Source organism: Xiphophorus maculatus, chromosome 8 (assembly GCF_002775205.1).
Source record: "Xiphophorus maculatus strain JP 163 A chromosome 8, X_maculatus-5.0-male, whole genome shotgun sequence".
Taxonomy (NCBI): domain Eukaryota; kingdom Metazoa; phylum Chordata; class Actinopteri; order Cyprinodontiformes; family Poeciliidae; genus Xiphophorus; species Xiphophorus maculatus.
In genome coordinates, this window is record NC_036450.1 from 23,026,329 (window position 1) to 23,041,780 (window position 15,452).

A 15,452-nucleotide genomic window follows, 5' to 3' on the forward strand; every position below is an offset into this window, starting at 1 on the left:
CTTGAGGAGGGAGCGGTAGAGAACAGCTGGCCGGAATTAGCGTTCATAAATCGGATCAACCTTGAGCTAAACGCTCCTTACTCCGCGGAGCGCGAATATTCAATATCCAACTTGAAACAACTTCACTGCGGACGGTAGCACAATGAAAACGCCGGAAAAAGTTTGTTTTGGTATGTGGTCATACAAGATGGCGCCCAGCGACGTAAACGTCACACGCAGTGACGTCAGTTCCAAAGCTCCATTACCTGTTTCTGTTACCCCCTCCGCACCTTTCACTCGCACGCCGCTGCAAGACATGCGCAGTGGGTTTCTTTGAACAGCAGAAGTTTGTCTAATCGTCAGTAATAGAATTGCGCAGCATAAATCATAAGAAATCCGACGGCTAATTCAGCAGCGCTTCGCTTTCACAGACGGTGGGGACCAGATTTAACTTGTTTCGTCACTTAGAAAAGAAGCTCAAAGAAAGGTAAGCTCCGTTAACGTGATGTTGGCAAAGCTAGCTGTACAGAGACACATAAGCATTTACGATGTAAAAAAAATGTCACTCATTGCTGAATTGTTGTGCAGAGGTGTTAACTAACGTGTCGCATATGTGGGACAACATGGTGTCCAAAAGTCAGCAATATAGTGACGAGACATTCACGAACGATCCGAGTCTCCTGAACGTCTCTTTACTAAGAAGAAAGGACTGGAGCCTCACTGAGAGCCGTTCTTTGCTCTTGTAATGCTCAGCGTACACATACTATTGTTATTTTATTTATTTATATACATTAATATTTATTTAATTAGCAAATAAATAAAACACAAGAACGAAAGAGCACGCAGAGCATGCGCATTGCTCATTGATTGTTTTCGTTCAACGTGGCGCGCTTTCGTTCAAAATGGCTGCCTGGCTTCATGCAGTGGGAAAGAGGGTGAGAACAGTCCTGGTGAGCGCCTTGTGCTTGGTTACTTCTTGCTTGTTGCTCTGTGGTCAGTGTTTATGGTTGTTTTTTTCCCCCTCCAGGAGGTCTTTTTTTTTGTGGGCTCTAGTCTGGCAGAACCCTGCATGGTAAAAAGCTCAGGCACGTTCTTCCCTGAGAACAACGGGAAGAGCTCATTCATTTTTAGCTCACAGAAAAAGCACCAAATTAACAAAAGTAAACTGAGTGACCAATAAGATTTAGCCTTTTGCGCTACGTACAAGATGCTTTGATGCAGATTTTTTTTCTCCACAATTTTGTTAATAGTAAAGAGGATTAGATAATGAAACATACAATAACTATTCTTTTCTTTTTTATGCAAAGGAATATGTCAAGGTACTCATACAGCCGTGCAGCTGCAGGTGCTACTGGAATAATCCAAACTCTCAGTCACTTGTAGGCAATTTAGAATCACACAGAAAAGCTCCAAAGGGAATCAAACTTTAAACTCTGAACTAAGAACTTCTGGTCACATAAAAGCAATTAACCATAGCTGCCCTTACTGATAACTATGTGAGTAGTTATCAGTAACTACTCACTGAGTAGTTACCCCTAACACTGATAATGTTAGGGGTCCCTAACATTAATATGATTAGACCGCATGTAATTATATATATATGTATATGTATTATTGTTATAAAGGCTGAGCCAAGAAAATTTATGTATGTATCAAACAAGTAGCCCTTCGTGTTACTCTGTACCTGTGAAGTAGCTCCCAGTCTCATAAAGGTTAGTGACCCCTGCTTTAGAATGACATGCATTGACCGGTGCCTTGCCTTTGACTCCCTACACCAAACTGTTTTGGTCAATGCACCAATTCAGGGGGACGTGATTGTGACACTAAACCACCTCTGACCCCTAAACCTAACCATTACATATCTAACCAAAACTCAATTCACACCTTAGTCCTAAACCTAACCCCTAACCCCAAAACAGCAATTCCCCTTGTGGGGACCACAAGGAGCTGTGGGTCCCCACAACGTCTCAATGTGTCCAGAAAATGGTCCCCACAAGGTTTTAAATACATGTTACACACACACACATTTCGATTTCTAACACAAGTAACACAACTGTAAGACATGTACTGTGGCACGCTCTTGGCAGCCTACATGCCACATAAATTACGGCATATGTACTTGTGTGAGGTCGAGGTATCAGAAGGCTCGTACCTATGAAGCCGGACACATTGCCTGCGTGTTTAGCCATGTTAATCTCCAGCACATAGTTTGCATGGCTGCTGTAACCGAGTAAGTCTGCCACCTTTGCCTTTAGTTGGATTAGCTGTTCAAGAATCGCCGTGTTCACCTGGGGGAAAGTAGAAAGCAAAAAAAACATAAAAACACCTGAATCATGTTGTCAGAAACGACTAATCTAACAAAGAACAATTAAGATTCGAAAGTTTAAAGCTATTCATGGTGTTTGAACAGACATCCTGAATTATCTTTTTAAGGAAGAGAATGGGGTTGTTGGCAAGTGGAATTACTCACCTGTTTACACCTGCTGTGGAAAGCTGTTTCCATCTTCCTCCGGGTCTCAGGATTGTGGCACCTCTTCATCAGGGGGTGGTAGTGGGGATATTCCAGCGTCACCTTGTACTTCCCCTCTGCTGTCCTCTCCAGACCATTGAGATAGATTTCAGCGAGGCCTCCTTCGCCAGGTGAACAAAGTGAGAATGAATGTCTTGCGCTTCTTCGCATGAGGCACTGATTAATGCAAGCAGGCTTTTACCCAGTTCATGCTCGGAAAAAACAAGAAATGTACTGTCCTCATTCAGATTCCTGTTGAATTCTATGGAGAGGTCACTGATAAGCTTGGAGGTTTTTTTTACTTCCTAAGGAAAATTCAAGAAAGAAATTTTTTATACCAAAATTTGAGACAATCAATGAAAACATAACTACAGACTATTTGAAGACAATCTCTCACAGAAAAAACAAAGGAGATAGCATAACATACACCAAACAAGGCAAAGTATAAGAAAACCTTTTGTAGTATATTTAGATCTGAGACCGAATGTCGAGGAACCCAATTTATGAAGGCAGTGCAGTACAAAGCTCTTAACCTAATCTCCTTATTCTCAGCATCCAGGAGGAAGCACCAACTTCCCACTGACTGCACTTCCATAAAAATAACCAATAGCTTGTCCAGAATAATGCACAGAGTTTCATCAATCATACCTTAAATTGTCCTACAATTAGTGCTGTGGTACAATAAATGTTAGAATAAATGTTCATCATTAGTATCTGTGAGATTACCTGCTGTATCTCTTTAGACAGATGCAGTCCTTTCCTCTGGCCCAGTGTAACCAGTCTGTCTAAGAATCTCTTTTCTTCAGTTGAAAGATTGTCTTGAAACTTTTTCTGCCAAAACACACATCACGCAAAACATCTTATTGGTGGATTTGAGGCCATTCTAAAAGAAAAAGAAAACAAAAAAACAAAAAAAAACGTTCAGTAGCACTAGACATCACTGACTATATGAAACAATTATTTTCCATCCAAGGATTAATCAGAAGTAAAAAAAGGGGAGGCAGTATCCCAATTGATGATCCATGAGATGTTTTGTTGTATTTTCTAGTAACAACATGTACCTGCAAGGCCATCATACGCTTGAACACGTCTTCCCTCATGCTAATCTCCACGTCAAATTCAGATAGTTTCTTGTCTGCCTCTGTGCTCGCCGATTGAACCTCCTTGTTGGGACAGACATACTGAGGGAAGTCAAGAACGTGGCGGGATGCTAGGAAACACAAAGGAACCACTGAGAACTTCAAGCATTTGCATACCACACTGTAAAAAAAGTCTGTAAAATAAACAGTAAAAATCTGTGAAATCATGACAGAAAAATTTTGTAAAGAAAAACACAATGATATTTTGTTCATTTAACAGTATGATGTTGTATAATGTAGAACCAAAAATTATTGTAAATTTTAAAATAGAAAATTGCAAATAATACTGTATTTTGTTGCGGAAAACACACATTTTGTATGTTTAATGGAAAAAGTTGTATCCTTCACAACATTTTTACATTTCAGCAGTGAAAAACTAACATTTACATTCTGTGATTATTAAATCCAAATGAATTGGAAGCTAGCTTACCATTTTTTTTGCTAGGGAGAAGTAAGTTTGGGCTTCCCTGTTTAAGCTGTTGCCCCTGTGACCCAACTCCAGATAAGTAGAAGATGGATGGATGGATGGACAATGAAATAAATGAATAAATTAATAGATTTGGAAATTAATGTGGAATTACGTAATTATGATTCCACATTGTTTACTTCCAATTTTGTTTACTAGTTATCTATTTATATTCACTTGTGTTTTCCCACTTCTTTAGATAGTCATTTCCTCTTTAATTCATTTACTTATTCTTTGTCAATTTTGATTGGATCATTTCTTCATATTTCACGACTAACGTGGAGGAAACACCTGAATCAACAAGGAAGTCATGTACTTGCTTATTGGTACATGTATTTTATTTTTATTTATTTTTTTTGCTAACACTGGATTTTTTACCTTCACCGTTGCCATTATAAGCTCAAAGTTCGGCTACTGCAAGAAAGACAGATATCACCGCTTTGTGCTCAACTTCTCCCATTCGCTGGACAGCGCGGTCTGTTCTGCTCTCTGATTGGTCCGCTTACCTGGCGCCTGAAAGCTGTTTTGAACAAGTTCGTTCAACGGTTCTCATCTCAGAAGAAGCTGAATTGTGCTCAAACCTCGACAAAGAAAAGAACTCTGTTTGGACCTCGTCAGCTTTCAGCAAATGTAAGTTAAGCTTTATTTTCTTCAAACGTAAAAGGCACGGTAATTTGTGTTTCTGGGGAGATAAACTTTTGTTTTTAATGCGTCATATTGCTTCTCGGAACAATATGCAGTCGAATCATTTTTTGTTACACCTGCAACACGTGTAACTTGTTGGGTAGGTTGAAATTGTTTAAACATGATTACATGCACGTTTTGCTGTAAAACACTAGAATCATTGAGGGGCTATGTGTTGCATTGCAGAGTGCACAGAAACGAGCCCAGTTGTGTATTCAAATGCCTCAGCACAGAATGTAAGCGGACATTTTGTACATATGCAGCGTTTAAAACTCATTTTTACCGAGTTCACAACGTGGCTTCACAACCCGAATCAGCCAAAGCCATTGTTGCTAAATTGAAATGCACCATTTCATTGTGTGGGCACCGAAGCCAAACTGTGAAAGAAGTTGTTGCTCATTTAAAGGAGCATATAATGGAGGGGCGGCCTGTAGCATGTCCAGTAAAAGCCTGCAAAAAAGTTTTCAACGTCAAATCATCATTCACAGCTCATATGTCCCGTAAACATAGAGATTTTTCTGTGGATAACATTGATGTTTTGTACAAGGAAACTACAAATAAGATCGTTAGTCTGTCAGAAAACGATGGGCCTTCTGAGAGCTTTAATGATGCTCTGACTAATGAAAGTCACGAATTATCCCCAAATTTCAACAAGGATTATCTCAGAAACTTGTCTCTTTTCTACCTGAAACTTCAAGGACAGCTGCTTCTTCCAGCTTCCACAATACAGAACATCGTTGAAGAGATGCAAAATGTGCATGAGCTGGGAATGGATTACACTTTGACTAAAGTAAAGTCACTTTTAAAAGATGACATGTGTCTTGCAGATGATGCTGTTGCTAAAATCTGTGATTGTGTAAGAGATTCAGATTTATTTTCTGTTTGTCATCATGGGCCACTGAGAACAACATATTCAAGAACTCAGACTTTTAAAAAAATGTTCAAATACACAGAACCAAAGCAAATATCTTTAGGAAGTGATGAAAACATGACCCAGAGATTTTCTTACTACATACCCATTAAACAGACACTAAGTGCACTTTTAGAATCAGATTTATGGAAGAATTCAGTGTTGGAACAGTCCAATGACTCACACCCGGATGTTTTCTGTGACATAAGTGATGGCCAAAACTTCAAGTGCAACCAGTTCTTCATTGAAAATCCTGGGTGCCTGAAGCTTATTCTCTACCAAGATGCCTTTGAAATTGTTAACCCCCTTGGTTCAGCAAAGAAGAAACACAAAGTTGTCGCTATTTATCTATCTGTGGCTAACTTACCTGCTCATGTGCGGTCAAGCACTGATCACATGTCTCTAGTTTCATTGTGTTCCGAGAACGATTTAAAACAGTTTGGAACTGCAAAGGTTTGCTCTGCACTTCTCATGGATTTGAGAGATTTAGAGGAACATGGCATTATTGCAGGTGAAGAAACAGTCAAAGGGGCACTGTTCTGTATTGCTGGTGACAATTTAGGATCACACAGCATTGGTGGGTTTACTGAAAACTTTAGTACTTCTCAGTACTTTTGTAGGTACTGTGAAATCACAAGGAAAGACTTTCTTAATGATCCAAATGCTTGTGGTCCACAGCGTACCCCTGAAGCTTACAACTTGGCTGTCCATCATCGAGAGATTGGAAGCAATCAAGACATCAAAGGTGTCAAGGTAAACTCTGACTTCAACTCACTAAAGTCTTTTCATGTTTGCCAACCTGGTCTTCCACCTTGCTTAGGCCATGACTTATTTGAGGGTGTCGTATCCTATGATCTTGCACTATACTTGAAATATTTCGTTAAAACAAAGAAATGGTTTACATATTCCCAGTTCAACCGTAGAATCAAGCAATTCAAGTACAAAGGATCAGATGCTCTCACAAAGCCATGCCCTGTCAACTCTGAGGCAATCAGGCTTTCAGGTCAAGCTGTTCAAAACTGGAACTTGCTGAGATTGTTGCCAGTGATTATTGGTGACAAGATACAAAATCCACAAGATGATGTTTGGCAGACAACTCTCCAGCTCAAAGACATTGTGGATTTGATTTGTGCACAAAAAATTTCTTTGCCACAGGTTGCCTTTCTCGAAATAATAATCCAAGAATATTTGGAATCAAGAAAATCTTTATTTCCTGAAACTTCACTTAAACCAAAACATCATTTCTTGCGGCACTATCCAGCCCTAATTTTGAAATTTGGACCTTTGATTAGGTTGTGGACAATGCGTTTTGAGAGTAAACATGTCTACTTTAAAAGATGTGCAAGGCATTTAAAAAATTTTAAAAACATATGCTTGACACTATCAGAAAGACACCAGATGTTTCAGGCTTACATCTCAGCTGGCCCTAGATGCAATCAGCTGCTGCTGGTCAAGGACAGTTGTGTTTTTTACTCAAGCCTCTACAGTGATGAAATAAAACATGCAGTAAAATACCTGGGATTTTCTGAAAAAGACACAAGTATTTCCACAGAGATCCAATATAAGGGAACAGTGTATAAAAAAGGGCATTTCTTGGTTTCAAAGAATGATGAGTATATGGAGTTTGGAGTGCTGGTTTTAATTCTGATTCAAAATGAAACAGATGTGTATTGTGTTATGGATGTACAAACAGCTGTCTATCATCCTGATTACCATCTGTATTCAGTGACAAAACAGACTTCAAGCACTTTGTGTATTAACATAAATGACTTGGTTGACTTTTACCCTTTGACCTCTTATCAGGTAAATGGACAACAAGTTGTTCCTCTGAAACACAGTGTGTTTTCAAAATAAAAATGTCTTTATATACCATGATGGAAAGTCCACTTAAAACAGATATGTTGATGTGTACAAAAATAATAAAGAAAAAACAGGGAGAGAAGTTTGACTAAAAATTTAAGGATGTACATGACTAAAAAGTGTGAATCAGGCACGATATTTTGTTTGACACTAAGTATGAGTCTCTTTAATTTGTACATAGTTGAATACATGTTATATTACGGTGATCTTGTTTTTTTACCATTACTTTGTCTGATTTTATTCCAGAAATGGCTGAGCAAACATTTTTACGCAGCGCTATCAGTGAAGTGTTGCCCGATCTTGCAGACGCTTCAAAAGACATTCTCGAGGAGACTTTACAGTCAATTGGAGTAGAAACGTATGATGACTTCCAGTTCATTGTTGAGGAAGACTTGCTGTCAGCATTAAGACCAATTCAAGCCAGAAAGGCACTTGCTGCTTGGAAATTCAGATGTAAGTAAAATTGTAGAAAAGCAAAAATCAACCATTAAACACTGATATTCATATTCAGTTCTGATAACTTATTTGTTTTTTTGTGTTTTTGAAGGCCGGACCCCTGAAACCAGCAGTTCCTCAAGTAATGCATCACCAGATACTCCTCCATCACAGCAGTCTTTGTCCCTGCTAAGTGTGTCATCAAACTCCTCCAGCAGCAACCAGACATCTGCAGCAGACTGGGTGGACACCTTTGAGATACCATGGGAAAAGTTCTCAGAAGAACTGATGCAGGCATTAGAGAGAGGTAAACGGCCAAGCCCAAAAATGAGGAAGGAGATGGTCAGGATTGTGGTGTCTGAAATGATGCAAAAAAGTTCTTACTTGGGTAAAAGGAGTTCTACAGAGGTTGCAAAGAAGATGGTGGCAAAATATCCAAAATCTCTACAAGACGTTATCGATGGAGATGTCATTGGCCCTGGCTATCATTCACTCGTCAAACAACTTCAATATCGAATTGACAACGTGAAGCGATCTACAATGCCTAAAGTAAGAAAGCGAAAGCGCTGCTCTGAAAACTCTGACACAGATGAAATTCCTCAGGAACAGAGAGCTGCAATTCAGGACACCTATGGGTGTATCAACTGGAATGTAAAATTCCTTCCTCTTGGAGAAACTGCTGAAAGTCAGCAACAGAAGAAGGACAAGCTCAAGATGATGTCTCTGCAGAAGGAGGCCAATCCTGAGGAGATGAAACAATTACTGAGGACAACTTTCTACTCACAGCGCAAAGATATTAACCAGGGGAAAAGCATTCAAGATGTCTTGGAAGCCTGGCCTGTTTTATTTCATGACATTGGGATGGCTGTACACTACAAGGAACTTACTGGACTTGGATTGAAGGAAACCTTCATGAGGAACATGGATATGAAGGGAAAAAGACTGCTGAACTACATGAACACTGTTTGTGTGAACAAAAACAAAAGGTTTTTCCAGGCTCAGACAAAGTTGAAGATGTTAAGGGGAGAACTGGACGGTTACTCTGAAGATGTTAAAGAGCTGATGCTCCTACTTCTCTGCTACTTCAATGAAAATGAAGAAGCAATGTTCTTCTGTGTGGAGGACACATGCCTAGCTGAAGAAGTACAGATGGAGAATGTCTCCTTGACTCCCACTATCATTGTGTGTGGTGAGTTCATTTTTGTTTTTCCAGTTTCTTTGACTTGTTGTCTTGTCCCCTTTCTTTGCCCTTTTGTCCATCTGGCATTTTGTTTAATATTGTTTTTGTTGTTGTTGTTGTTTTTTCAATTATTTTCTTATGCTTTTACTATACTAATATTTTTTTTGTACTTTTTACTTAATTTGTTATTTTTCATATAAGTGTCATTGTTTTGTTGTATCAGGAGTCTAAATTTATTTGTTTTTTCTCCTTAGGTCAATCCTGCTTCCATGCTAAACGATTCATGCTGAGTGTGGATCAACAGATTGGAAACAACAACATCTCCTGTTTTATTTCTGCCCTCTGCATGATGTTTGGGAGCTATTATTGTTTTAACATACATTATCCATCGGGGCTGGCGTCTACACTGGAGTTTCTGCAGAGGTATGAGGTTTTTTTTGTTTTTAATTGTAGGGAGTTAAATTTGACTTTTGACAACTTTTATATCTTGAATAAAATGTTTATTTCTTTGTGAAGCACATTTTGATGTAGTTTTCTGTTTGTCCTTTTTATCTTAAGGTGTTTCTTCTCAATCAACCCAGACAAGGGCAGTAAGGTGGAAGAAACCCGTAAACCCAGACTGCGTGTGAACCCCCGTGTACTCACCTTGATCCAGGAACTTTCGGATCATGAGTGGCGTGATGTTTGAGAAAGGACTAAAGTCAGTGAGTTATCAAGACAGTGTTTAATCTTAACAGAGCTGAATAGATTTGTAAATGTATGTTGCATCTCACACCGTGTCTGCTGAAGTTAAAAAAGTTGAAAAGACATATTTATATTTGTTCAGTGGCTGAATTTTGCTCAATGTCAGAAAGCACAAATGAGAATTTCATTGAAAATATGTTTTCAATTAAAATGTTTATTTGTTTCTAAAAAAAAATTTTGAATTATCATTATAGATACAGTTTATATTGGGCTTCCTTGTGTTTAAATGTTTGTTGAAATTTGATGTTTATAGATATTTGAAAATAGAATTGTTTCTAAAAAAGAAAAACTTTTGAAGCAAACAAACATTATTATTAAAATGTATACTGGAAATAGAAATGTATTGTATGTTATAATCTTCAAGCCCCCCCTCCAAAAAAGGGGGTGTAAGTTGGTTCTCATACTGTTTCTGATAAAGTTAAAAAGGTTGGAGAAATTTATATCTATTCAGCAGGTGCATTTGCTTCATGTGCTTCATGATGTTCAGAAAAGACAAATGAGAAAATAAATATTTCAAAGGCATGTAAGTGTATGTTTATTTTTTTAAGATTATCATAGATACAATTTATATTGGGCTTCCTTGTGTTTTAAAGTTTCCTTTAAGTGGGAAATGTTTGTTGGAATTTGATGCTTATAGATATTTAAAAATATAATTATTAGTAAAAAGAAAAAAATTTAGAGCAAATTTCTGTTTTTCAGAAAGTATTAATAAAATGTTTGAAACTGACATTTTAACAGTTTTAATCTGTTAAAGGTATTTTATCAGTAGGACTAAATGAAGTTTTTTTGTACAACAAACAAAAACTGGGTAAATCTTACTGGAAAAAAAGTGTAAAATAACAGCATTATTATGATAATTCATCAGAAAAAGTTGGTTAAAATTACATGCTAAAACTGTTTTATTACAAAAATAACCCTTTTCAAATCACAGTAAAAATTTGTGCAAAACTATGGGAAAATCTGTTCATTTCACAATTTAACACTGTTGTAATTACTGTTTGGTCAGTAAAACAGTTTACATGTTCACTGTGTTTTCTACAGAATTATTCTGGCAACCACAGCTGCCAGTTTTTTTTTGTAAAAACAACAGAATTTTTTTTACAGTGCATATAAAACATAAGCAAGGGAAAATCCACTACACACAACAGAGCAGTCCAGAAGATCTTTTTGAAACGAACAAAACAGCCTTTTTTTCCCTTTAAGTTTAATTTTAACTACCTTTGAAACTGTCGCCCTAAAGTATGGCGCATGAGCACCTGCATCAACTGTGATGCCCAAAAGTTCCACTTCCTTTCATGAATATTTCATTTTTTTAAATAATTGTATTTGTATGTGTGTATCTGAAGGCCTGACTGTGCCCCTAAACAATAAATTAAAAGTAGCAAGAATATTATCTTGTATCATTTTATGTGTAAACTTACTCAAGAAAACTCAATGTTTAGTTTGTGCTGAACAGGCTCTCACTCTCCACTAGAGACCGCTGTAAGCTCATTATGTAGAGCCACAAACCGTGAAAGGCTTCATTAATTTCAACCATACAGCTGTATTCAATGTATTCAAATGTAAATCCAATGGCTTGAATAGCAGCCATTTGGTATAACAGCTATGCTACTGTTTAAACATCTTTGTAAGGAGAGTGCTTTACTTTAAACGACTTTCAGCCTTCAGGCATTCTATTGGCTATAAGCATGTCATGTGACCAGAAACAAAGCAAATTGGTTTCTTTTTCACGCAAGCTTTTAGTTTGATTTGGCTCATTCATCTTTATTTTCCACTCCAAACCAACATCAGTGATTTACAAACAACAATTTCTATTCACGCTACTTGTTTTGTGAGTGATAAAATTTTAAAGTTTCTAAACCGTGAGTCGGAATGGGGTGGATCAGATTTATATGGTTTCCTCCCCAGTTATGTGGTATCGCTTCTCGGCCTTTTGGCTAAGATCAAGTGTAGTATCTGTTCTTATCAGTTTAATATCTGATACGTCCCCTACCCGGGGACCATATATTAAATTGATTTTTGGAACAGGGAGATGGAATAGGGGCTTGCTCCGTCCACTCCACGCATCGACCTGGTATTGCAGTACCTCCAGGAACGGTGCACCCCCCCTTTAATGTTAAATGAAAATAAACAAATGCTGCAAGTGAATTTGCAGGTTTACCCTGGCCCTTATGAAGTTTTGGATTTAAAAACTACAACTTTTTTTTGCTGCCAGCTTAAGTCCATCTTAGTTTCTATGTAGTAGAACAAGGTTTCCCGTTAAAATAAATGCACATGGAGGTGCTGTGGTGGCGCAGGGGTCAAGCACAACCAACGTAAGGAGGCCTTAGTCCTCGACGCTGCCAGGTTTGAATCCCGGCCTGATGACCTTTCCCGCATGTCTTCCCTCTTTCTTGTTACCCACTTTTTTGTCCTAGCACTTTCAAATTGAGGCCATTGGGAGTACTAGAGAAATGCCAAATGGCCTTTCTACCTTTGGAGTCCAGAGATGGGCCGACTGACCTGAAGGATTTTATCTAGCAGGTGCTTTTGTTCTGTAAATAAGGCCATTACTTTATAAGTACCCTGGTAATGGCCTCAACGCATCTCATAGTTGCACAATTGTTCCTTAGACTTCGACTTCGACTTAGACTGACTTTGTTGTCATTTTGCATGCACAGGGTGTATACAGAACAAAATTTTGTTGCATACGGCTCAGGACAATGTTGTGAGGTTCCAATGTTGTGAGTAAAAGAAAATACAGTATAAAATATGAATATAAATCTAAATATAAAATATAAAGTGCAGGACTGACAGTAAAATAGAAGTTATTTAGCTCTGTACATGTGCAAGGTATAAAGTGGAGACCAGTGTTTGAGTGCAGTCCAGTTAAGAGTTCAGCAGTCTGATGGCAAGTGGGAAAAAGCTGTTTCGGAACCAGGTGGACCTGCACCGGATGCTCCGGAACCTCTTTCCAGAGGGCAGCAGGGAGAACAGTCCATGGTGGGGGTGTGAGGGGTCACTGATGGTGTTTCGGCCTCAGGACACGCATCCTGCATCGATGGTTGACCTGACATTTCGCCCTTTTGCCTGAGCTGGGTGTGGAAGGTTGTTGCCGAAGCAGTTTCTCCTTGTGTGCCTTCTTCTCACTCACATGAGAGTTACCCAACTCTTTTGCAAGCTCAACCAGGAAGTCCACCCGTCTCTCCTGCACCCCAATGCATGCCTGATAAAGCACATGTGCATTCAGTGCTGCCATGTCAATCATGTTTGCCAGGTTTGCTGACCAGCTGTCACATAGTGATGGAACCTTGGTCACCCCCCGCAAGATCATGACTGAAATAAATGCCATTAGTTCTTGTGAACTAAATAGTGTGAAGCAGTCACCTATTTATCCTCCACAGCACAAAAGGCTGCATGCAAATTTGCATGTGCAAAGTCTCCCAGATTTCTTTTGCTTACACTTTTTGCATGATTTTTTTGAGGTGGATCAACACAATTAATTTGGTTAGTTTATTTCTAAACTGTCATTTTAAACCCACTTAGCTTTATTTAAAAGAAAAACATTACTAATTTCTTTTAGAAAAACCTTTGCATATTTCTTGAAACAGAATGTATGTTTTGCAAACTCTATGTACATTTGGCAAAATGACCTGGATAATGCAGCACAACATCATGGATCAGCTGCAAAAGGTCACATCTCTCCAAAAACACTTCATGCATGCTTCAAAACTAGACAGGAGATCTGATCTCCTGTTGGTATCATAGATACCCACCCCCAACATGGACTATTCACACTCCTACCTTCTGGCCTGACGGTCAACGGCCACATTTACAATTGACGAAGGGATGCTAATTTGAGCCATCAGAGTCGTCAGTTTGGACTCAGGGTCTTTTGGCTCTGTTTCAGTAAGTCTGGGGAGAGGTCGAAAACCCTAGTACTCCTAGTGCTAGAACCAAAAAAAAACGACTTTCAGCCTTCAGGCTTTCTATTGGCTATAAGCATGTCATGTGACCAGAAACAAAGCAAATCGGTTTCTTTTTCACGCAAGCTTTTAGTTTGATTTGGCTCATTCATCTTTATTTTCCACTCCAAACCAACATCAGTGATTTACAAACAACAATTTCTATTCACGCTACTTGTTTTGTGAGTGATAAAATTTTAAAGTTTCTAAACTGTGAGTCGGAATGGGGTGGATCAGATTTATATGGTTTCCTCCCCAGTTATGTGGTATCGCTTCTCGGCCTTTTGGCTAAGATCAAGTGTAGTATCTGTTCTTATCAGTTTAATATCTGATACGTCCCCTACCCGGGGACCATATATTAAATTGATTTTTGGAACAGGGAGATGGAATAGGGGCTTGCTCCGTCCACTCCACGCATCGACCTGGTATTGCAGTACCTCCAGGAACGGTGCACCCCCCCTTTAATGTTAAATGAAAATAACCAAATGCTGCAAGTGAATTTGCAGGTTTACCCTGGCCCTTATGAAGTTTTGGATTTAAAAACTACAACTTTTTTTTGCTGCCAGCTTAAGTCCATCTTAGTTTCTATGTAGTAGAACAAGGTTTCCCGTTAAAATAAATGCACATGGAGGTGCTGTGGTGGCGCAGGGGTCAAGCACAACCAACGTAAGGAGGCCTTAGTCCTCGACGCTGCCAGGTTTGAATCCCGGCCTGATGACCTTTCCCGCATGTCTTCCCTCTTTCTTGTTACCCACTTTTTTGTCCTAGCACTTTCAAATTGAGGCCATTGGGAGTACTAGAGAAATGCCAAATGGCCTTTCTACCTTTGGAGTCCAGAGATGGGCCGACTGACCTGAAGGATTTTATCTAGCAGGTGCTTTTGTTCTGTAAATAAGGCCATTACTTTATAAGTACCCTGGTAATGGCCTCAACGCATCTCATAGTTGCACAATTGTTCCTTAGACTTCGACTTCGACTTAGACTGACTTTGTTGTCATTTTGCATGCACAGGGTGTATACAGAACAAAATTTTGTTGCATACGGCTCAGGACAATGTTGTGAGGTTCCAATGTTGTGAGTAAAAGAAAATACAGTATAAAATATGAATATAAATCTAAATATAAAATATAAAGTGCAGGACTGACAGTAAAATAGAAGTTATTTAGCTCTGTACATGTGCAAGGTATAAAGTGGAGACCAGTGTTTGAGTGCAGTCCAGTTAAGAGTTCAGCAGTCTGATGGCAAGTGGGAAAAAGCTGTTTCGGAACCAGGTGGACCTGCACCGGATGCTCCGGAACCTCTTTCCAGAGGGCAGCAGGGAGAACAGTCCATGGTGGGGGTGTGAGGGGTCACTGATGGTGTTTCGGCCTCAGGACACGCATCCTGCATCGATGGTTGACCTGACATTTCGCCCTTTTGCCTGAGCTGGGTGTGGAAGGTTGTTGCCGAAGCAGTTTCTCCTTGTGTGCCTTCTTCTCACTCACATGAGAGTTACCCAACTCTTTTGCAAGCTCAACCAGGAAGTCCACCCGTCTCTCCTGCACCCCAATGCATGCCTGATAAAGCACATGTGCATTCAGTGCTGCCATGTCAATCATGTTT

The 15,452-nt window shown here is 39.1% G+C and overlaps 1 protein-coding gene, 1 long non-coding RNA gene and 2 other non-coding genes across 4 annotated transcripts; 3 read left to right on the top strand and 1 right to left on the bottom strand.

Annotated features, from left to right (window-relative positions):
* Positions 1-2,036: 2,036 nt before the first annotated feature.
* Positions 2,037-3,297, bottom strand: LOC111609561. The gene is made up of 4 exons (XR_002753182.1): positions 3,215-3,297; positions 2,691-2,793; positions 2,450-2,610; positions 2,037-2,267 (listed from the first exon to the last, which is right to left on the bottom strand). It is a non-coding gene; the product is annotated as an uncharacterized LOC111609561 (long non-coding RNA).
* Positions 3,298-8,550: 5,253 nt separating this feature from the next.
* On the top strand, positions 8,551-10,006 carry LOC111609562. The gene is made up of 3 exons (XM_023338703.1): positions 8,551-9,171; positions 9,417-9,585; positions 9,721-10,006. Exons 1-3 carry the CDS (start codon positions 8,697-8,699, stop codon positions 9,848-9,850), a joined length of 774 nt encoding a protein of 257 aa, XP_023194471.1. The 5' UTR covers positions 8,551-8,696; the 3' UTR covers positions 9,851-10,006.
* Positions 10,007-11,823: 1,817 nt separating this feature from the next.
* On the top strand, positions 11,824-12,014 carry LOC111609616. The gene has a single exon (XR_002753221.1). It is a non-coding gene; the product is annotated as a U2 spliceosomal RNA (small nuclear RNA).
* A 2,104-nt stretch (positions 12,015-14,118) lies between these two features.
* Positions 14,119-14,309, top strand: LOC111609597. The gene has a single exon (XR_002753205.1). It is a non-coding gene; the product is annotated as a U2 spliceosomal RNA (small nuclear RNA).
* Positions 14,310-15,452: the final 1,143 nt, after the last annotated feature.

What these genes read in the sequence shown, in the direction of transcription:
- LOC111609562 (XM_023338703.1), top strand. Translation starts at nt 8,697, where the DNA reads ATGATGTCTCTGCAGAAGGAGGCCAATCCTGAGGAGATGAAACAATTA. An exon ending in TCCCACTATCATTGTGTGTG is followed by an intron (nt 9,172 to 9,416) that starts GTGAGTTCATTT and finishes TTTTCTCCTTAG; the next exon opens with GTCAATCCTGCTTCCATGCT. An exon ending in ACACTGGAGTTTCTGCAGAG is followed by an intron (nt 9,586 to 9,720) that starts GTATGAGGTTTT and finishes TTTTATCTTAAG; the next exon opens with GTGTTTCTTCTCAATCAACC.